Consider the following 22,195-nt stretch of genomic DNA (forward strand, 5'->3'; position numbering starts at 1 on the left):
AAAATAATTAAAACAAAGTAAGACAGATATTGACATTCCTAAAACAGTTTATTGAGCAGAACAATTTGTGTAACGTAAAAACAACAACAAAGGCAGTGCTAATTTTAAAAATCTAGTCTAAAATATTATTTTATTTTGCGCCGTGTGGTAAATCTGGAGCGTTAAAGGAGAACTTGCCTTTCTGTTGAAAACGTAAATGGGTGCTTTGGGGGAGTTTGTCTTGGACACTTTACATTAGTTCTGATTCGAAGGTGAAGCTTCCTCTTTTGACAGCAGGTTGTTTTTACGAAGGTGGCAAGCCTCCTCGTACGGTGGACTGATGGGGGGCTGTGTAGGTGGTGTGTACTGGTATGCTTTACTGTCATCCAGCTTTGAAAATTAAAGAAAGAAAACATGTTGTAGCAATTAAAAAAGACAAGAGTATTATGATCAAATAAAGACATTTAATTTTAGCCTTTCAGTTGTCCTTACCTGCAATGGATATGTTTTGTCCGAGTCAAAGGCACTGAGGTCACCGCACGCCAGGAAAGGAACAATGACTCGATTGGGGCCTTCTAACTGGTTAAAGTCAACATCTGTGTAACATAAAGAAGATAAGGTCAGATACCTTTCAAAGCAGTAATAACACAAAAATGAACAAGAACCATTAATATATTTAGTTGGTGATCTTTTTTTTTTTGCTCCATATCCCAAAGACCTTACTTAATGGTTGACACCTAATATGAGGCATCCCAATCCAACGGTTTCCTCCCACAATCCAAAAACACACAGAGGTTCATTGGGAATTTAGGGAAATTGTCCATAGGTATGAGTGTGTGTGTGAACATTTGTATGTCATCGTGTGTCTTGCAACAGACTGTTCCTGCTCAGGGTATCCCCTGCCTCTCACCCAAAGAAACTGGGATAGGCTCCAGCCCCCCAGTTACCCCATGAAAATGAATGAATAAACAAACAAATAGGAACTGCGGGAAGTTTCTGGTGAAAGAAACTGGGCTTTTTTTACTGCCAATTCTTCATGAATTATCATTAGTTTTCTTGGGTTAACATCAAAAGTGTTTAAACTGGTTACCATAGCAGTGATCCAGCAGAGGATTAGACATGTTGGGGACGTAGCCATCTGGTGGACGATAATCTTGACAGACCACAAAAGCCTCTGTACACAAAGACAGTTAATCCTGATTGTTGAAATATGTAAATTGGGTCAAATGACCTTTTTTTAATTTTCCCTTCTTACACTGTAAACTTACCAATACTGGAGTTCCTGCTACTACGAGGTTTGGCACAAGTGACTGCACTGAAGAAGATCTTCAACTGAGAGTAGAGAAGAGTTACATCTTTCCCCCTAAAGATCTAAAGAAAAAAAAAAGAGTGTTATCTTATCATCATCGTTGCCTAGAACCAAAAAGCTGATATTTCCTGATGATATCTTTCACAAAACCTGATACTTTGCCTAAAGTTCCAGAAATTAAATTGGCATTGCTGTGTTTTAAACCTGCTCAATATTTTCAGAACTGCGAGAAGAACTGTATCTTAGTGGGATGACTTGGGTAATGTACATTTTAAAGGATGTTTAATAGAAGTTTTCATACAACGCCTTAATTACTCAACTCTAAAACAAATAAACAAAAACTTTTTTTTCAGTTTCAAACCTTTTATAAATATACAGAAGAATTGAGAATCAAACACTTTAAATCAGACAAATAAGAAAATAATAATATTGTCATTATTTCATATCATTATATTGACTTACCTTGGCGACAAATGTACCCCCAGGTTTCAGGACATGTGTAGTAATGTTCAGTGCCTGTGACCCAAAAAGGATTCAGTAACAATATATGATCTACATTACATACTATGATAACAACTCACAGCCAACAGGAGTTGAGCCTGGATGTACTCATCCACATCATGGAGCCCTGTAACTGCCAGACGACAGAGAACACCAACATCAACCTTGTCATCAGTTAAGGAAGGAAGTGCAAGTCCTACCATCTGGAGCTCCATCACAAACAACAAGGTCTGCTGACTGACCCTGGAAGTGACGAATTATCTCTTGTGCTGTTGACACCTAAACACAAAAAAAGACACACGATTAAATGAAAAATTGTTGTGAACGTCTATTTGAAGTCTGATTACAAGTCAAGTTACACATAAGGGCAGAGAGGATCTAAAAATGAATTACTGGAAACTTCCAAGTTAATCAAACTCATTTTTATGAAACTGGTGTTTGTGCTACATCCTAATGAAACAAGACAAGAAATGCTCACATTACTTGTGACACTGCAAAGTTACAAAGGAGTGGTAAAAGTTGTGAGCCAATATAAAATAAATGACAAAACTGATGTGACGCAAACAATTCAAAAACTATATTTACTGTAATGTTAAATGACAAACACCTTTATGTTGAAAAAAACAAACACTTATCTGGTGCTGACTTACTTTGGTTATGTCTCCTTGGATTTGAGTGACTCCTGGGAGAGGAGCCATGGCTTGTAGATCAACAGCCACGATCTTCACTTCCTCACAACCTTCCGCCTTGTTTTCCCCCTCTGGCTTTATATCACTAAGTAAAACGTTTAATATCACTTGAGAATTTTAACTAGATTTTTTTTTTTTTGCGTCAGCACAACTTTCAAGAAGCATTCAAAAACTCAATATTGAACCATTATATACCGTAGTTTCCGGCTGAGGACTTGACTCCAACTCCCAGGAGCAGCACATAGGTCCACGGCTCTGTTAACATCTGTAAGGGGGAAACAGTTGGAATGAACATGGTTATATGTGAAACATCAAGAATGACATTTTAACAAGGTTTTCAAAGCAGTAGGAATAACATTCTTGGAGAGATTTTAATCAAATTATTGCATTATAAAATTGTATAATTTAAAATTACAATTTTCAGTTTAAAACATGTTCATTGTCTTTATCAAAATAGTCAAAATGTAATTGAATATGGTGTTGAACTCTTATGACAAATATCAGGATAGCTCACCCTTGAACAGGTTAAACTCTTGGTCTAGCTGCAGAAGCTTGAAAGCACTCCTAGCCCTCCAGCCTTCTTCTTTTGCCAAGCGATAATAAATATCTCGCTTGTCTTTGGAGGACCGACCCATTCTCTCTGCAAAAATAAACAAAAGGTACATGTTATGTCAGTCTTCAGGAACAATGTTGACATTTTCATATACCGCATTATCAGACCATACAATTTTTCTGAATATATATGTTTAGGATGGCCATAGGCCCGTATTTAGGCCGGACAGTCCAGAAATTAAATGCCTTGTCCAGCGCAGCCTCAGGCAATTTGTCCTTCTTTTTTAAGTTGCACTTGAACTCAACACTGTTGTGTTATCAGTTTTATCTTGATCTTTAAAGTATATCATTTATTGAATATTGTTTTGATTGTTTAAGCGCTTTGTGGCCCTGGTCTGGAAAAGTGCTATACAAATAAAAATTACTTACTTACTTACTTACTTACTTACATTCAAGGAAATAGATGTGCATTTGGGCACTGAACTTTGATAGACATACGTATTGAATTTATATAAATAAAGTAAACAAATACTTTTCACCCCTTCAGGTATGATGATAGCATAGGTATTACGCACACAATTGTATAGTCATAGTGAGTACTTTAGAGTTAGTGGTGTGTTTATACCGCGAAGTGTCCTCCTTTCTTGTGTCGTGGAAATGGCCACACTATAGATGTGTAAATAAAGTTAAAATATACTGTAGTTTCCCAAAATATACATTTTCAATAAAACATGAGGACATTAAGTTTAAGAAAACATTAAGCAAATACCACATATAAAGCTACATAATACACACATAGAAAATGTGTAAACGTTAGATGGTCTTTAATCAAACGTTTTATTTACTGGGAATTATATGTAAATATTGAATGGGATTGAAAGTAAATCCAACAAGTATATCTATATTATGGCAGGAATTCCACCAGCATTATTGCTTTAGAAAATAATATGGTGTTTTTCTTTCTCGGCTGGAGGCAAGGTTACATGGGTTTATTAAGGTTAATCTTTACCTTCATGGATGGTAAATAGCAACACAATTGACGAAGTAATTTGTACAGATATCTATTAATGTCACGATTATAAAATCATCACATAATGGAGCCTAAAAGTGTCATTTACTCACAGAATTATCCTCGTGCGCCGCTCCGGTGATGTTGACGGAACAGGACCCCAAAGGTGTTTTCAGCGCGCCTGTACAATATTCCAGGAAATGCGAGTTTATGACTAGTATTGTACCATGCATCAAAAACCATGCCTATTTAATCCAATAATTCATTTATAAGGATGAAGTCGGGCTTCATAAAACAATAACAAAAAAGAAATCAAGCAGCGTAAGATCATCTACAAATAGAACGCACACACACTCATGTTCTATTTGTATTGACCATCAACTATGTAATGCCATGTACGGAATAAGAATCACGCAAAAAAAATAAAATAATAATAATAAAAAATATATACAGTATATATATATTTATTATTATTTTTATTTTATTTTATTTATAATAATAATATATATATATATATATATTTTTTATTATTATTATTTTTATATATATAGCTATATAAATGTATAGATATATCTATAGAGATATAACGATATGCAAATACAAGAACAAAAATGTAGTCTATATTGTATTCATTTAGACGAATGGTTGATTCTAAGAAAGCTTTGCTCTTCGTTTTTCTTTCATGAACACTTTAAACACTTCAATCAAAATTGATCATTATTGAGTTTAAAGTTGTGTATGATAGTGGGCTATAAACTGCCTTGTAGTAACACTGTTTTGCCACTGTGTATCGCTTATGTTTCGTTTGGGGCTTTCGTAATGTAAGTGTAGGAACAACATACACACAGGAAGTTGAACAACGAGAAAGAAGAAAAGAGAAGAGTGTAATTGAAAAACTTCATTATTAAACTGTAAGTTTTTAATGAAAGCTACAGAAAGCTTCAGAGCTAGTACTGTCTTCGTTTTCACTACGGCCATATGGTGTAGAAGGTGTGAACACGTCTATTTATTTCACCAAAAATATTAAAATGTTGCATTAATTTCATTTTGAAACTCGGTTTTCGTCAGGTAACGTCACATCCACCCCCTTCGCGGTTCTGTCCGTGTCAAGAAAGAGAGATAGTCCTGCAGAAAAATAAATAAATGAGTTTCGTATTACGGAGCCCTTAAGGGGAAATTATAGAAAAAAAAGTAGTGTGCGATCTCGAAAAATTGAAATCCTATTTATTTGGTGACAACCTTGGATCGTTTTAAAGCAGGACTGGGTAGATTGTGGTACCTTAATATTTTTGCACTAAAATAACTTGTGATGACACATCAACTTCGAACTAGTTAAATGACTCGTATACCGTGACTTGAGGTGTTTTGTTTACGGTACAAAAATAAAGTTCAAGTTATGTTATTTACAAAGCCGTCATAACGCATTTCATATTTCATGACCAATAATCTGATTTATTACCTCATCGACATCCATCCTTCATTCAGACAATGGAAGTCTCCAACTGCTGCAAACCGGGACATGGCAACTTTTGCGATGTTTAGCGAGTGCTCATGGGAAATGTAGTCTCCCGTCAGGCTAAACACTATCACTATTCCACGTGCGTCGCTCGACTAAACATCGCATAGAGCTGCTTTAATCAATCAATAGCTATGGCAAAAATTAATTAACTAATGAATGATTAACAAATTTGGATTTAAAACATTTCATTTCAGAGATTCACTGTTAGAATGAGGACAGTTGTGCTGATGCTCTAAATATGTAAACCGAAAGTTTATGACCTTCGTAAAAGCATTTGGGGAATTTATTGCACAGTTTAGCGGGAACCTTCTAAATTAAAGTGCGGCTCATGACATGAGAAACCTGAACAACTGATAAATTGACAGCAGTGTGATGTTGTTGTTAAGTTACGATGACTCGACCACTCGTGAGCTTCAGTGAGAGCGGTCTTGAGCTGAGTAAAAGCTGCAGAACAGTCAGCATCCCGGTGGGCCCTTATCTGTGAGACGATGGAGTGGGCTGGAAATGGTGGCAAAGCCCTGGATGAACCATCGGTAGTACTAGGCAAGACCCAATAAGCTCAGCAGCTCACTGGCAACCCCACAATTACTGACAATGTGGCCCAGGAACTCAGTAGGCGGTGAAAACCTCACTGAGATTAGTCAGGGCTCTGTTAAAGTCATCTGCGTGCACAAGCAAGTCATTCAGGTACACCACAATGGTCACAAGGCAAGTTTAGAATAGAAATAGAATAGAAAAAGCTTTATTCATCCCCAGCGGGGAAACACACTTTCACAACAGCGCAGTTGGAAGAAAATAAAGTGCAAGGAAAAAGAAATAATACAAGAGATAATACAAAATAAAATAAAAACGATCTTAAAAATATACAAATTATTTACAAAATTAGAAATTGACACTATTAACAAAATAAAATAGAATAAAAATAAAATAAAATAGAAATAAAAAACGGAAAAAAATAAAATAAAAAACACACGAGAAGAAAAACACACTACGGATTAGCATCAGGATATTTAAAGTAGAGCGTTAAATATCCTGACACCAGTTGGGATGAAGGACCTTCTATAACGCTCCGTCCTACACTGGGGGTGCCTGAGCCTGCCACTGAAGGAGCTGGCCAGCTCCTCCACGGTCAGGTGCAGTGGGTGAAGAGCGTTGTCCCTGATGGAGGATAGTCTGGAGAGTGTCCTCCTCTCTCCCACCTCCTCCACCGAGTCCAGCGAGCGGCCCAGGACAGAGCCGGCCCTCGTGACCAGCCTGTTCAGTCTCTTCCTGTCCCGGTCCGTGCTGCCTGCTCCCCAGCAGACCACAGCGTAGTGGATAGCAGAGGCTACCACGGAGTCATAAAAGGTCCTTAAAAGTGGTCTGCACACTCCGAAGGACCTCAGTCTCCCCAGGAGGTGGAGGCGACTTCGGCCCTTCTTGTACACGGCGTTGATGTGTGTGGACCAGTTCAGTTTATTGTTGAGGTGAACCCCCAGGTATTTGAAGCTGTCCACCAGCTCAATGTCCGAGCCCTGGATGCTCACCGGTTGATGTGGTGGAGACTTTTTCCTGAAGTCAATCACCATCTCCCTTGTCTTACCGGTGTTTAAGCAAAGGTAGTTGCTCTCACACCAGTCAACAAAGTCCTTGATGACTGACCTGTACTCCAGCTCGCCCCCCCCAGACACGCAGCCCACAATGGCCGAGTCGTCAGAAAACTTCTGGAGGTGACAGCTGCTGGAGTCATAGGTAAAGTCCGCCGTGTAGAGGGAAAAAAGGAAAGGTGACAGCACTGTCCCTTGAGGCACCCCGGTGCTGCAGATGGTCACCTCAGACCTGCAGTCCTGCAGCCTCACATACTACGGCCTGTTGGTGAGGTAGTCCATCGTCCATGCTGCCAGCTGTGTCCCAACTCCTGCGTCCTCCATCTTCTTCCTTAGCAGCGCCGGCTGGATGGTGTTGAAAGCACTTGAGAAGTCAAAAAACATGACTCTCACAGTGCTACCGGCGGCTTCCAGATGAGTCAGTGCCCGGTGCTGCAGGTAGATGACGGCGTCGTCCACCCCCATCTTTGGCCTGTAGGCGAACTGCAGCGGATCCAACGCAGAGCTCACCGTCGTGCGTAGCTCGCGGAGTACCAGCCTCTCCAAGGTCTTCATCAGATGGGAGGTCAGGGCGACTGGTCTGAAGTGGCTCGGCTCCTTCGCGTGTACCGCCTTGGGAACCGGAACCACACAGGAGGTCTTCCACTGGACCGGGACCTTCTCCAGTTTGAGGCTCAGGTTGAAGATGTGTGTGACCAACTCACAAAGTTGATCAGCACAGTCCCTGAGCAGTCTGGGGCTGAGTCCATCTGGTCCAGCAGCTTTCCTGATCTTTAGTCGCCTTAATTCTCTCCTCACCTGTCCCGATGTAACAGAGAGAGGTGGCTGTGGGGGGTTGGGCAGCTGAGGCAGTAGGGCTTGTTGGGGTGGAGAAAGGTGGCTTGGAGGTGAGAACAGTTGGGGGGAGGGGGCTGAAGCAGGGGAAAAACAGCTTTGTGAAGAGTGGGGGGCAGAGGTGGAGGGGGGGGGGGGGGCCCCTGATCAAACCGGTTGAAATACTGGTTCAGTTCAGTGGCCCATCTTTGGTCCCCCTTACTAAACGGCATAACACGGAATTGCCACAGTCCTTGTCCAATGGTGAAGGCTGTCTTTGGTCTTGCTACTGGGGCCAGTTCCACCTGCCAGTAGCCACTGCAGAGTTCAAGGGAGCAGAACCAACTGGACCCTGCAATGTTGTCAAGGGCATCATCGATGCGAGGGAGAGGGGGTAGGCGTCTTTCTTGGTGAACGCATTAGGAGTCGATAGTACACACAGAACCTCCAAGTACCGTTCTTCTTCTTCACCAAAACAACAGGGGCTGCCCATGGACTGTCTGAAGGCTCAATTACTCCAGTGTTAAACATATCCTGGATCTTTGAGAAGACTGAGGGATGAAGTGGGACTGTCTGTCTGGGTCAGACGCCCGACAGTCAGCGTGGTGTGCCTAGACTTTTACAGTGGTTCTCGTCATACCTTTCTGGGCACAGTTTTAGTGTATCTGCCAACCAAATAAGGTCTGAATTAGCGGATCTTTTGTGTGGAGTCCCTAAAGGTTCTGTTTTGGGTCCTTTATTATTTTTGCTGAACTTGATTCCCCCGGGTAAAATCATTCAGAGATTTCCTGATGTTTCTTACCACATTTTTGCTGATGACATCCAGCTCTACTGCTCTTTTGATCCAACTGAGCCTCAGGCTGAACAGCTAGGGAATTGTTTGCTAGAAATCAAACAATGGCTATGTGAAAACAATTTGCAGCTAAATGTGGAAAAAACTGAAACTGTGGTTTTCATGTCTTAACAAGAAGGAGCTGTCTCGCCTGCAGTTAATTCAGAACACTGCAGCGAGAATTCTGACCAGCTCAAGTAGAAGAACTCACATTTCTCCGATCCTTAAAACTCTTCACTGGCTGCCAGTTTCTTTCAGGATCATTTTAAAATTCTGGTTCTTACTTTCAGAGCTATTCATGGTCAGGCTCCTCCTTACATCAGTGATCTGATCCAGCCTTACACCCAAGCTCGGGCTCTGAGGTCTGTGGATCAGAATCTACTGATGGTTCCGCGCACGTTTCCGTACCAGAGGAAATAAATCCTTCCAGGCTGTTGCTCCTAAGCTTTGGAACGATCTTTCTCTCTCTTTGCGCTTGATGGAGTCTACTGACTCCTTTAAGAAACATCTTAAGACATTCTTATTTGTGCAGTTTTTTCCCTGATTCTCTGGGACTCCTGTGTTTGTCTTATGTGTCTTGGCCTTTTAAATCATGTCTTTTGGTTGTGTATTGTTTTTGATTGTTAAAGAGTTTTGTGACCCTGGTCTGGAAAGGCGCCTTACAAATAACCTTTACTTATCTTTACTTACTTTACTTAACGTTTCATTATTGTGCATTTGAAATGCTGTGTAATGATGGTAAAGACTCTAGAATTTTATAACCCTTTATCGTCAATGTTCATTGTAACCATCCTTGGACGTGGCACTTTTTATTAATCATATTGTTACTGTTATTATGCTACACTTTATGACAATAAAAGTATATCTTTTTAAAATAAAGTATTGCTCTATATGATAATTGCTGCCCCCACAACAAGCATTATAGTTGAATATTCAAGACTGCTGAGAAAACTCGCAAATTGTTGAGGAATATTCAAATCAAATTCAATTTTTATTTTTGTTTTATTCAAAAGGTTCTCAGAAAAATATAACTCTCTAAGAAAAATAACATGTTAATCATCAAAACATCAACAACTGTGATTGATACAAAGTTTCAGCTGCATTTGAAAACAAAACAATAAGCTCAGTGAAAGAACATTTAAGACAGGTTGAAATAAATAGATCTATAAAATGATTAAAACACAAACATTTTTATAATTGTACATCTTGCATTAACTGTGCATCAAGGTCTAATGACCATGCAAACAGAGGTATTTTGTTGAGGAAAAGAACATTTGCATTGTGCTCAATGTAGTAAAAGAAAAATATATTTAATCTGGCTCAATCTCCTAATAACAGGAAACAGTTCTGAAGTACCTGAGAAGTCCACACAAACACGACCCTAGACGAACCTATTCTTATCGACAATGTCACAACAACAAAAACATTATGAACCAATTGGTTGCTCCTCTAATAATTCCAATACATAAATGTTTTAGATTGTTTCAAACGAAAGCTTAGCCTTTTCAGAATGCAGGTTAAACCTGAGAACATCGCATCCTTCTCTACGTAGACATTAAATACTGATCATTTATTTACAGAGTAATTGTAAAACCCAGGGTAGGGTTTTGGCGCTTATCAGCTGTGATTAAGGGTTATAAGGCAATAAAAACACCTTTAACACAACCAAAACAAATAAAAGAATGTTGGCTTGAAGATACCTTACAAGCATTTGGAACATACTGTTTAAAGATGCTATATTGCAGCATACAAGAAGTAGGCACTTCTGGCAGGAACAAAAAACACATTTGATGTGAGGCATAGAAATACTCATTCTTAAATAATAGGAAGCAACCGCAAAAACAAATACAGCAAACTATGGAGTAGTGCAAAGATGTGCTGTCAAATAACAAAATATTGTGATGTTCATCGTACTGGCTCGTAAATTACCTCAAAAGGTAATTAAAATAGCGGAAATTCAGTAAGAAAGAGGTATGTGTTAAGCAATCAGATGCTTTGCTGGGTGGAGGAACTCTCATCGTCCGCTTTGCTTTGGTGGTTCTTGTTATTTGTGGTGACCCAGGGGTGAAGGAAGATCTGTTCCAATGTTGGCCGGGAACTGGGTTGCTGGGCCAGACACCAGTTTATCAGCTCCTGACATTCTGTGCATTAAACAAAAACAAAACAAAAAAAAACATTTTATATTTGTACATCATCTGGGATTCTATTTTTTTCTGCAGACAACACATTGTTTTTACACTTTGTGTTTGTGTAAACACCCTTGTTGCATGCAGACACTCTTAAAAGGTTTGTGGCAAGGTAGGAGAAAAAAATAAAAAGCTGCAAAAGCAATAGTTTTTCCATTGATCAAGTTTCATGTTTTCCCTCAACTAAACTCAACTTTATTCATAAACCACAAACAAATGTGGTTGAAAAACAAATGCTGTACAAGAACATAAAAATAAAAAAAACACTAGGATAGCAACAGAGAGATGGTGGAGCAGCTCCGAAAGGTAAGACGGGGTGAGGCCATTTAAAGATTTAAAAACAAATCAAATAATCTTAAAATGCACAGGCATTTAGATAGGTGTGAGGCATCTTCTGCTCTTCATCCTTTTGATCTGAGACCGATTAGTATATTAACAGGGGGAAATGGGTGTATAGAACAAATAATATATTTACAAGGATTACATTTTTCAAGAATATTCAAATCAAATTCCTTGATTTTCCTTTATTCAAAGGCTTCTCAGAAATATAATTCTCTTAGAAAAATAGAAAAATGTTAAAATACATATACAACTGTGATTGGTACACGTTTCAGCTGCATTGGAAAACAAAACCAACTCAGTAAAAGAGCAATTAAGACAGGTTGAAATAAATAGATCTATAAAATGATTAGAACACAAACATTTTTATAATTGTACATCTTGCATTAACTGTGCATCAAGGTCTAATGACCATGCAAACGGAGGTATTTTGTTGAGGAAAAGAAAAGTTGCATTGTGCTCAATTAATCCAGTGAAGGGAGGCCAGGACAGGATTTATGTGCTCCCTCTTACGTGTCCCTGTTAAAATCCGAGCAGCGGCATTTTGGACTAACTAGAGCCGAGCGAGGGATGACTGGCTGACTCCAAAATAGAGTGCGTTACAGTAATCCAGCCAAGTTTTGATAAAGGATAGATAGCATAGATTACTGTTTCAAAGTGCCGTTGTGCAAGAAAGTACTTAACCTTCGCCAGCCTCCTCAGGTGGAAAAACCTGGACTCCACAACTGCTCCCATTTGCCTGTCCATCTTAAAACCCAGGTTACAGATTGTAGGCTTCATATATTGAGCCAAAGGGACAAAATCAACAGGAGCCATGGGGTCTTAACACCATGACTTCCATTTTCTTTCATTAAAATGTAAAAAGTTGAGGGCCATCCAGGCTTTGATTTATTCAAGACACAGGAGAGGTTGGTTGTTTTTTCTTGAGTGGCACATATATTTGCGTGTTATTAGCATAGCAGTGGAAGAAAACACCATGCTTCAGACGGATGGAACCCTTAAAAAGCATGGTCCTCCGGTAGACCCTCGTAACCAATGAGACATTGAGTCAATGGAGGACTTTTACACACAAGACAGTGATGATTGAGCGTTTTTTCCTCAGTTTCTCATTGACACGGATTCTCCGAAAGATCTGTTACTCTGTCGGTCGGATACATTGCAAGATCGGATCTTGGTTGGTTCTACAAGACCTTTCTATTATGCTTCAATCTACCGTCCGCCTGGTCCTGCGCCAGTGTTCTTGAAGGACTTTTTATCTTCCATTATTCAAATGGAATCTGTTCTTATTCTTTAATTTAATCTTTATGTTGATGACATCACATCTTGCTCTGCTAAAGAACCTTTAACTGAAACCTTTAATTTTGAGCAACCCATTCACCAAAAAGGCCACACTTTAGACTTAGTTTTCACTCTTGCCCTTGACATTTCTAATGTATCTGTACATGATGTCCATCTGAGTGATCATTCTCTTGTCTTGTTTAACCTGGACTTCATCCCTGAACCTAAGCCCTTGTTTTGCTCGGGCTCTGAGGTGTCTGGTCCTGAACCGTGTTCAGAAACCATCAGCAGATTCTGATCCAGAGGAGAGAAATCCTTTCAGACTGTTGCTCCTAAGCGTTGGAACGATCATCCTCTCGCTCTCCGTTTGATGGAGTCTACTGCCTCCTTCAAGAAACATCTTCAGGGTTTGAATTTCACCATGGCAACCACAGCACTTGTACCCATTTTTAGGGCAAAAACTTGCCATGACCGCCCATGGCTTTTGATTTGTTAATACTGGAAGTGTAATTGTTGTTGTCGAATGAACATAATAAAATCAGCCCAACTTGACTGTTTTTTAACATTTTAACTGTTCAGTATCTAACGGTAAAAGGTAAACAACATGGGCGCAGCCATTTTGGGAGCTTGAGTCAAAGGTAAACTGACGACAGAAACAGCTGAGCAGTTTCGAGTGATACACTTGTTACATCTGGACTAGAAAGGGGCTCTAGAAATAACCATTAGTTACTTACTATTTAATATTTGTCAGTCATTTGGTAAAAACACTTTGTCCATGCTTTCTATTGTCCACTTGAAAGGAATTTTGAGTAAATGAGGTATGTCATAAATGTGCTGATCACTTTTTAAGGAATTGCCTAAAAAGCATGAAAGATGAATTCCTGCATTACTTGCATGGAGCTTAAGGATTCCAATCACAGCCAAGAAGAAACATTTCTACTAAATAACAGCATGGGTGGATTTCACATCTGAACCTGTCAGGTAACAATGCCTCACCTGTAGAGATATTGTTTCTGAAGAAAACCTCGCCCCGCAATATATCCTCGTCATGTTCAAATGGGATATCACCGCACACCATGTCATACAGAAGCACACCCAGCGACCAAACAGTAGCATCACGACCGTTATACTGTTGGAACTGTATCCACTCTGGTGGACTGTAAACTCTTGTACCTGGAGAGAGGAAGAAAGTGAAGTGGTTTTAGTGTAAACAGTGTGTGATCTCAATACCGTGCCTCTAGAGGTTACATACAGCATATTCAAAAAAAGGCAATACAACAAACATGTCTTAATAGCAGTGTTACAAAACTAAATAGAACAAGAAATCTGTTTCAAAAGTGTTGAGACGACCTATTTCGATCAAGCCTTAAAAGTTCAGACTCACCATCAAAGTCTGTGTAAGGTCCTTCTTTTAGAAGAGCACCAGAGCCAAAGTCAATAAGTTTAATCTGTCCAGTCCTCAAGTCCAACAGAAGGTTCTCGTCCTTGATATCTCGGTGAACGACGCCACAGGTGTAACAGTGACTAACAGCCTCCAAGACTTGTTGGAAGAAGCTGCATGCTACGGACTCCTCCAGTGCGCCATGCTCCGTTATATAATCAAACAAGTCCTGCCCTGACTCAGGTCGCTCCATCACGATCAGCCAGCTGTCAGCAAGCTCCCACCAATCCAGCAGATGAACCACGCCACAAAATGCTTCAACTTTTTTTAACAACATGATCTCCAAGGGAACTGCCACACCAGACTGAAAAGGAAAGATATTTTTGGGTACAGGTTAAAACATAACATTGCACATCCTTTTAAATGTCTAATTTAGAGGATATAATTATCAAAGGTGTCTCACCAAGGATCCCCAATCTGTGACTCTGTCCTTGCTCACATGCTTGACTGCCACCTTTAAAAAACAAGATGTCAGCACATCAATTTGATTTAAACATTAATAGACAATACATTCGTCTTTTAAGTTTTAACAATCTGCAGATTAGCGGCATCCAATTAATTTGTGTTGTAATGCGTTATGAGTTATTTGTATAATAAGTATAAGATAAGAAACAAGATTTGTATCAGTATCAGACACCATCATATACTATTTAAGTTAAAGTCTGCAAATAAGCATTGCCATTCAGTTTATTTTTTACTCTTGATAGATTTCTCCCTCATGCTTGACATGTACTTTTACCTTTTGTTGACAATTTTTTATTATTATTTATTTATGTCTTTTTATATGTATTCATTGTATTTATTTTATTGTTTTTACATGCTTCTTTGGATGTTTGTATTGATGGATTTGTTATTGCTGCTAGACAAAATATTTATCCTCTGGTGGGGATCCATACATTGCTATTATCTTACATTCATCTGTTATAAATCTCAATCCATTCTTAATGATTAATAATAAAAGGCACAAAAGATAATATGGTCAATACATCTTACTAAAAAGGCGCACTGCTGATGTCAGAGCAAAGGGTGTAAGAAAAGAAAAATAATAATAATAATAATAATTTTAGATAGATCTATAGACTTAATTAATTTCCTCTGGAGATCACCTTTAGGAAATTGGGTACACAAAACTCTTTAAAATATATAAAAATCTTAATCTTACAGATCACCATATAAGTAGGATCTGCAGTGTAAATAAATGACAATCATTGGTTAATATATTTTTTAGTGAGAGAAGGTCTCTCTGGAGGACAAGCGTGACCTAAAAGTTAAGTTATGTTTTAATTTAAGTTATCAGTGTTTGCGTGGGATAATGACTTGTGGATTCCATTGGCATAAACAATCACTAAAAGGTCAAGCACGTTCATTTGATGTGAAATATTTGCGAGCTCTGACTCGGATGGTGAGTCCAAAGAGAGCGCGTTACTACGCACCACGTGCTCCATCCAAAACAAAGCGCGTCTCACCGGCGTGTTGTCGGCCACGCGGACCGCAGAGTAAACCGTCCCGAATCCTCCACTGCCAAGAACCGAGCCCAGTCTGTATAGATCTTCAAACGGTGCTTTGTCCACTTTAGCCGTGTCCCGAACCCCCACACAAACAAAAGAAAAATAAAACATAAGCACTTTTAGACTTGAGAGGTTCAGGCGGGAGCCGTTTAAAAATGGCGGCTGACGCTCGTCAATGGAACAAAAACAATAACAAAGGCACATGTCCACAATAACAGACACACACAACCAGCACACTGGATGTAAAAGCGACTTGATGAATTATAAAACTCTTAAAACATTGTCAAAACATAATTCATTCGAAATATTTCCTTTTCAATAAGCCTTTCAAAGGTAGTTTGTCGCCCACCTTGGTGAAGCTTCGCCGGCACATCCACGCTGGACCCCAGACTGGACAAGGAGAGCAGCATGCTGCCCAAGGTTTCTGCCAGGATATACCAACGATTCACTGGGAAGTTCCAAGTAGAGAAAAAAGGTTTTCCTCGAGCAGGTATGTTAAATAGACGCGGATCATTGAAACTGAGAAGCCGTTGTAGCAGCAGGCAGCGCGCTACTTCAGCGGTCTATTTCCACCCCCCCTTAAACACACGGCACACACATATCCTTCCGCCAACATCATAGGAGATCAAATCCTAAAGCGTATAAAATGAAGGCAATAGAAGAGTACACGAAATGTACATGAAAGTCCGTTATAATGCGTTATGATTACTTTGAAGTTGGAAACACAATGTAAATGTTAAACATGTGCGCACTGGAGGATTTATCACTGGCCACTAGGGGGCAATGTAGGATTTGCTATGACCGGCTCAGTCGGGAACCGGATATATTTGTCGACGCACATGTTCATGTCAAGTTGGTTTGATCGTGCTGTTCAGCCTAATTCATGTAAGTCGAATGTTTAATGTTTTATAACTAAATGAATACAACAACTGCATAATATGAGTAATGCTGTAACATGTGATGATTCATGTTATGTTGTATGTTCACATTTAAGAGTCATTACGATTTGCTTATACTGCAATTGTTTGTATCATTGTAGGGCTCCTTCATCTCTGTCATTAAATAAATAATTCGACATTGAGGAGTGTTTCTTCATGAAGGAGCCATGGTTGTCGTTGAATGCTCTGTCCCCGGATGCACTTTTGTGACCGAAAATGTGTCTGAAGCCGTCGCCATAGCCCTGCTAACAAATCATGGACTTGCCCATCAAAACCCGCCGGCCACAGCCATGCCAGCCCAAGCCCCAACACCTCGAGGCCCAAAACTTGATCGTCCTAAAGTTGACATCGGTGAATCAATAGAGGAATGGAACGTGTTTACCCGGCGTTGGGATGTCTTTCGCACTGGCTCGGGCATAGGCGACACGCAGGCTACTTTCCAACTGTTTCAGTGTGCTGGGCCTGGACTCGGAGACAGCCTGTTGAAAGCGGATCCACATACCACCGCTGTCATTGGCAGATTTGATGGCCGCCATGCGCTCGCTAGCAGTCATTCCAGTAGCCACATGTGTCCTGCGCACTGAACTGCTTCAGCTGCATCAGAACGTGGAATATACTGACCACATCATACGTGACGTCATACTTAATGGAATTTATGATTCAGACATACGCCGTGAAACACTAGGCACACCTGATATCCTGTGGAAACTTGTGAACGAGGTGATTGCACTTGTCGAAAACAAAGAAATGGCTCGCAATGCTCTCCCGTCACCCACTCTATCAGCCATGTCCTCATTCCGGCACTTGAAGAAGGACCCACCGATGAGCCCCGCACAGGCTACAGCCCCAGTGGACAAGGCCAAACAGGCCTCTTGCCCAGACTGTAACAGCGCCTTTAAAGTCTTCACAGAGGGATCTCGAGGATGGAATTCTAGGCCTCACCAGGTCTGTATTGACTGTTACAAAGCCCGTCGGCGAAAGAGGCGGCCCCCACCATCATCTGAAGGCCAGCAGGCTGCCATGGCCTCAGAGCAAATCTCCCAGATATCATCAATGGCTGGAGCTCGCTCTGGTAATCATCGTGGGAGTCGACGCCACACTCGGGCTACACATAGTAGTGTCAACAAACCCAAGCCCATCAGGCTCGAACACCACATCTTCTCCAGGGGCGAATGGAGGCGAGCCAGACTGAGAGACCACCCCCGTGTGTCAATTACCATCTCAGTGGACGAGGTGGGCGTACCAGGCAGCACCAGTGGCGGAGGTTCGAACGCTGGGGTGACCATATCCGCCATTGCTGACACTGGTGCACAGTCAGACCTCTGGTCCCTGTCAGAGTTTCTGTCCTGTGGGTTCTCACGCGATGTCCTACGCCCCGTTAACCTCAGTCTGTCGGCTGCCAACCGCTCCCCCATAGCCATTGAGGGAGCCTTCTTCGCCAACCTGTCGACACCCCCAGACGGCGGCGTGGCGTCATGCTGCCGCTCCATGGTGTATGTGAGTAGCTCAGTCCGCGCCATGTACCTCTCCTATGAGTCACTACTCTGCCTCGGCCTCTTGCTTAGAAGCTTCCCATCAACAGATGGCAGAAGAGGGCCTGGATATGAGAACTGCCCGGACATCCTCAGCACACCTACTACACCCTTGTCGGTCAACGCTACTCGCTCCACTGGCAGTAGTGGCAGGGGCCTTGATAGTCCTGAGGTTGTCCAGTGCTCATGTCCCCAGCGTACGGCGCGACCACCACGGCCTACGGTACTGCCATTTCCATGCACACCGGAGAACAACAGCCGTATGAGGAAATGGCTGCTCGACAGGTACGCCTCGTCTACGTTCAACACCTGTCCCCATCAGGCCTTGCCTTGTATGGAGGGGCCACATATTGAAATACATGTAGACCCAGCAGCCACGCCTAAAGCATGCCACACCGCAGCCAACGTACCCCTACACTGGCAGCAGAGAGTCCACGATGACCTCCTCCGTGACAAGGCCCTTGGCGTTATTGAACACGTGCCTTATGGTGAACCCGCGACATGGTGCCATCGCATGGTAGTCAATCGGAAGCATGACGGCTCCCCCCGCAGGACAGTGGACCTCTCACCCCTCAACAAGTTCTGTCAACGTGAGACGTTTGCCACTGAATCCCCATTCCATCTCTCCCGTCGCATCCCGAAGGACACTTGGAAAACGGTTACTGATGCCTGGAATGGCTATCATAGTGTGCCTTTGCGTAAGTCTGATCGTCACCTGACCACCTTCATTACACCCTTTGGCCGCTGGCGCTACACCAGGGCACCTCAGGGCTTCCTGTCTTAAGGGGACGGCTACAATCGCCGTTTTGATGCTGTCCTCTCTGACTACGAACGCAAGAAACGGTGTGTCGATGACACCATTCACTATGACATTGACCTTGAATAACACTGGTGGAGGACTATTGACTTTCTCACACGTGTCGGTAGGTCATGCATCGTGTTGAAGCCAGATGAAAGAATTCACAACACAATTACAGTCCTGTATCACAGATATCAAGTCATGGATGACCAAAAACTTCCTCCTACTGAACTCGGAAAATACTGAGGTTTTACTAGTTGGTCCGCAACATCTCAGACAATTATTAACTAATGATCTAGCTTTACAAAATGGACTTGCTCCTGCTACTAGCACCACTGTAAAGAATCTGGGTGTATGCTTTGACGAGGACTTATCATTTAACTCACACATAAAACAAATCTCACGGACTGCTTATTTCCACCTTCGTAACATTTCAAAAATTAGGCATTTCCTTCCTTTAGATGCTGCTGAGAAGCTCATCCATGCTTTTGTTACCTCCAGGCTGGACTATTGTAACTCTCTTCTGTCAGGCTGTTCTAAAAAGTCTCTCAGAACTCTTCAGCTCATTCAGAACTCTGCAGCTCGTGTCCTGACTAAGACTAAGAGGCGCGAACACATTTCCCCTGTACTGTCTTCCCTACATTGGCTTCCTGTAGAATTTAGAATACAATTTAAAATCCTTCTCCTAACCTATAAAGCCTTACATGGTCTAGCACCAACATACATTAAAGATTTAATCCAAACTTACCAACCCTCAAGGACCTTACGATCCCTAAACTCTGATCTACTAGTTATACCACAAATCTCTAAATGTAGATTCGGAGCCAGGGCCTTTAGTTTTCAAGCCCCTCTACTGTGGAACAAACTACCGGCTTCTGTCCGGAGGGCAGACACCCTCTCTATGTTTAAAAATAATCTTAAAACCTTACTTTTCGATAAAGCCTATAATTAACTTGACTGTTTATCTCTAGCTGTCATAACTAACAAAACGGTTTATCTTAGCTGCTATAGGCTGAGAATGCTGGAGGAGTTTTAGTTTTAGTTTTAGACACCGAGCTCTGTATATCCTTCTTTTCTCGCCGGGGCCGTTCTGGCTTGGCCGGTTCGGGTGTGGGGGTCCGGCGGGTGGGGCCTGTGGGTGCCTTGGGCCTGGTGGTGATCACCGCTGGTGCCGCGATGGCCCCGTGCGCCGGCGGGGGGGTGGCCCGCTCCCGGGGGGTTTTTGATGGTGCGTGGGGGCGGGTGCTGGCGGGGGTGGCTGGGGTGGTTCGATGGGGGGTTGCGCTGGAGGCGGTGCTGGGGCTGGGGGGTTGCTGGTCCCGCCGACGGGGTCGGCGGGTGAGCCGTCGGGGCTGGGGCTGGCCGGGTGTTCTGGATGACCTTCCGGCCCCGATGGCTTCGCCTGGTCTGTGGTGGGGGGCCTGTCTTGGGGTGGGTGTCTGCTGCAGCGGTGGCTGTGGTCCTCTACCACCTCCCCTGACTGGTTCTTCTGGCTGCCCCTCTGCCCCGGTGCCTGCCCCTCTGCCCCGGTGCCTGCGCCTGGTGCCTCCCCCTCTCTGCTTCCTCGGTCGTCCTCGCCTAGTGCTCGCCCTCTCGCGCCCCCGGTGGTGGTCCGCCTTCTCGCTGGTGTTTGGGGTCGGCTCTGGTGGTTATCTCGCCTGCCGGGTCCTGGTCTCCCGCGGGTTCCTGCCGCGGCTTGGGCCCCTGTGTCTGGATCTGCTGTGCTAGGTATGTGCCCTCTGGCCTGGCTATTTCAACCCCCCCCCCCCTCTCCCTTCTATATATCTTCACCCGTCACCGGAGTCTGTATACCTGTGTATTGTCTACATTTGTCCCAAACCCACACCTTTTTATTTCTCTCCCGGAGCCCCAGGGATCCACCTCCAGAGCTGCTGCTGATCCAGGGATCCACCTCCAGAGCTGTTGCTGATCCAGGGATCCACCTCCAGAGCTGCTGCTGATCCAGGATCTTCACCACGTCATCAGATCCCAAGTTCTCTGCAGCACCCCCATGGACCCTCCTACATTCTCCTCTTTTCTCTCACTATATCCTCCCTCACTCCTCTCCTTATCCATCTGTCTATCCCCCCATCCTTCCTCCCAGCCGGTCAAAGCGGCAGGCCGTCAACAATGAGTCGGGTTCCGCTCGAGGTTTCTGCCTTCTAAAAGGAAGTTTTCCTCGCCATTGCTCACTGTACAGCTCACTGTACAGTGTTTTGTTTCTTGCTCTTTGTTGAATTGCTGGGATCTATTTTTCCTTAATCAACTGTAGTCTTATTTCAACTGTATAGTGTCTTGAGATAACTTTGTTATGATAAGAAACTTTAAATAAAATTGAATTGAATTGAATTGAACTCAGACAAGTTCCAGTTCGCAGAGAAGGATGTTGACTTTGCTGGTTTCAGGGTCTCGGACACCACCATCGAGCCACTCCCGAAATACCTGGACGCCATCCGGGTTTTCCCCGCTCCAGACTCCACAACAGATATCAGGAGCTGGTTCGGCCTAGTGAACCAGGTGGCCAACTACGCCCAGCTTACGTGACAGGATGGCGCCGTTCAAGCCTTTCCTCAGCCCTCGATGCATGTTCTCCTGGTCTCCTGAACTAGAGGAAGCCTTCCAGTCATCTAGCAGGCCATAGTTGAGGCCATCCATGAGGGTGTGGAGATCTACGACATGCAGAGACGCACGTGCCTCTGCCCCGACTGGTCGAGGCGCGGAATTGGTTACTTCCTTCTCCAACAGCATTGCGGCTGCGCCTCTGGCATACCGGACTGCTGCCCAGGTGGATGGAGGATCACCCTCGCCGGGTCACGTTTCCTGTCCTCGGCAGAGCAACGCTATGCAGCCATCGAAGGAGAGGCGCTAGCTGTCGCCTGGGGCCTTGAGCAGACGAAATACTTCACCCAGGGATGTGACAACCTCGTTGTGGTTACCGATCACAAGCCTCTGGTGAAGATCTTCGGTGACCGCACACTCGATGAGATTACGAACTCTCGCCTGTTCAGACTCAAGCAACGCACTCTCCCGTGGCGTTTCGACATTGTGCACCTGCCTGGTGTGAGCAATCACGCCGCTGACGCAACCTCAAGACACCCTTCTCCCTCAGGCTCAGCAAACGGGCTCTTTCTGGGCTCACAGAGTGTGGCTGATAACACAGAGTCAGCACTCATGGCCTCCATCCGTGAAGATGCACAGGACCTTGGCGCCATCTCATGGCCCCTCCTCGCTCAAGAGACAGCAGCAGACGCGTGCCTCCCCGCCTCCTTTACCTCATCGAGCATGAGGGTAGGATTGACGTTACCGACCCGGCTTTAGCCAGCATCTCATCGGTCTGCGAGTCTGTCTACGCACAGGATGGGGTCCTGCTATACAACGACCGCGT

The 22,195-nt window shown here is 43.1% G+C and overlaps 3 protein-coding genes across 4 annotated transcripts; 1 reads left to right on the forward strand and 2 right to left on the reverse strand.

Annotated features, from left to right (window-relative positions):
- Window positions 1-29: 29 nt before the first annotated feature.
- Window positions 30-4,232, reverse strand: ftsj1 (FtsJ RNA 2'-O-methyltransferase 1). The gene is made up of 11 exons (XM_087797228.1): window positions 4,153-4,232; window positions 2,993-3,118; window positions 2,674-2,743; window positions 2,440-2,563; window positions 1,990-2,068; window positions 1,870-1,922; window positions 1,751-1,804; window positions 1,248-1,350; window positions 1,070-1,153; window positions 472-575; window positions 30-369 (listed from the first exon to the last, which is right to left on the reverse strand). Exons 2-11 carry the CDS (start codon window positions 3,111-3,113, stop codon window positions 235-237), a joined length of 927 nt encoding a protein of 308 aa, XP_087653354.1. The 5' UTR covers window positions 3,114-3,118; window positions 4,153-4,232; the 3' UTR covers window positions 30-234.
- Window positions 4,233-9,761: 5,529 nt separating this feature from the next.
- Window positions 9,762-16,071, reverse strand: LOC148072600 (serine/threonine-protein kinase pim-3-like). Its single transcript, XM_087796946.1, has 6 exons — window positions 15,891-16,071; window positions 15,500-15,603; window positions 14,437-14,487; window positions 13,977-14,337; window positions 13,589-13,765; window positions 9,762-10,930 (listed from the first exon to the last, which is right to left on the reverse strand). The coding sequence occupies exons 1-6, from the start codon at window positions 15,949-15,951 to the stop codon at window positions 10,776-10,778; spliced, it is 909 nt and encodes a 302-aa protein (XP_087653072.1). The 5' UTR covers window positions 15,952-16,071; the 3' UTR covers window positions 9,762-10,775.
- A 295-nt stretch (window positions 16,072-16,366) lies between these two features.
- LOC148072601 (uncharacterized) lies at window positions 16,367-20,841 on the forward strand. 2 transcript variants are annotated; one of them, XM_087797428.1, is made up of 3 exons: window positions 16,367-16,426; window positions 16,581-18,709; window positions 20,678-20,841. In XM_087797428.1, the coding sequence occupies exons 2-3, from the start codon at window positions 17,005-17,007 to the stop codon at window positions 20,707-20,709; spliced, it is 1,737 nt and encodes a 578-aa protein (XP_087653554.1). In that variant the 5' UTR covers window positions 16,367-16,426; window positions 16,581-17,004; the 3' UTR covers window positions 20,710-20,841. The 2 variants fall into 2 exon arrangements, with proteins under 2 accessions (XP_087653554.1, XP_087653553.1); XM_087797427.1 differs by lacking the exon at window positions 20,678-20,841 and having other exon boundaries at window positions 16,581-19,883.
- Window positions 20,842-22,195: the final 1,354 nt, after the last annotated feature.

Source organism: Callionymus lyra, chromosome 8, assembly GCF_982586985.1.
Source record: "Callionymus lyra chromosome 8, fCalLyr1.hap1.1, whole genome shotgun sequence".
NCBI lineage: Eukaryota > Metazoa > Chordata > Actinopteri > Syngnathiformes > Callionymidae > Callionymus > Callionymus lyra.

Bases quoted from the DNA above. Each gene is read 5' to 3' on its own strand.
- ftsj1 (XM_087797228.1), bottom strand. From the start codon at position 3,113: ATGGGTCGGTCCTCCAAAGACAAGCGAGATATTTATTATCGCTTGGCA. The intron at 2,744-2,992 runs GTGAGCTATCCT...TCCCCCTTACAG, and splicing joins AGAGTTTAACCTGTTCAAGG to ATGTTAACAGAGCCGTGGAC. The intron at 370-471 runs GTAAGGACAACT...TAATTTTCAAAG, and splicing joins ACAAAACATATCCATTGCAG to CTGGATGACAGTAAAGCATA.
- LOC148072600 (XM_087796946.1), bottom strand. From the start codon at position 15,951: ATGCTGCTCTCCTTGTCCAGTCTGGGGTCCAGCGTGGATGTGCCGGCG. The intron at 14,338-14,436 runs GTGAGACACCTT...TTTCCTTTTCAG, and splicing joins TCACAGATTGGGGATCCTTG to TCTGGTGTGGCAGTTCCCTT. The intron at 13,766-13,976 runs GTGAGTCTGAAC...TCCTCTCTCCAG, and splicing joins ACCTTACACAGACTTTGATG to GTACAAGAGTTTACAGTCCA.
- LOC148072601 (XM_087797427.1), top strand. From the start codon at position 17,005: ATGGCCGCCATGCGCTCGCTAGCAGTCATTCCAGTAGCCACATGTGTC.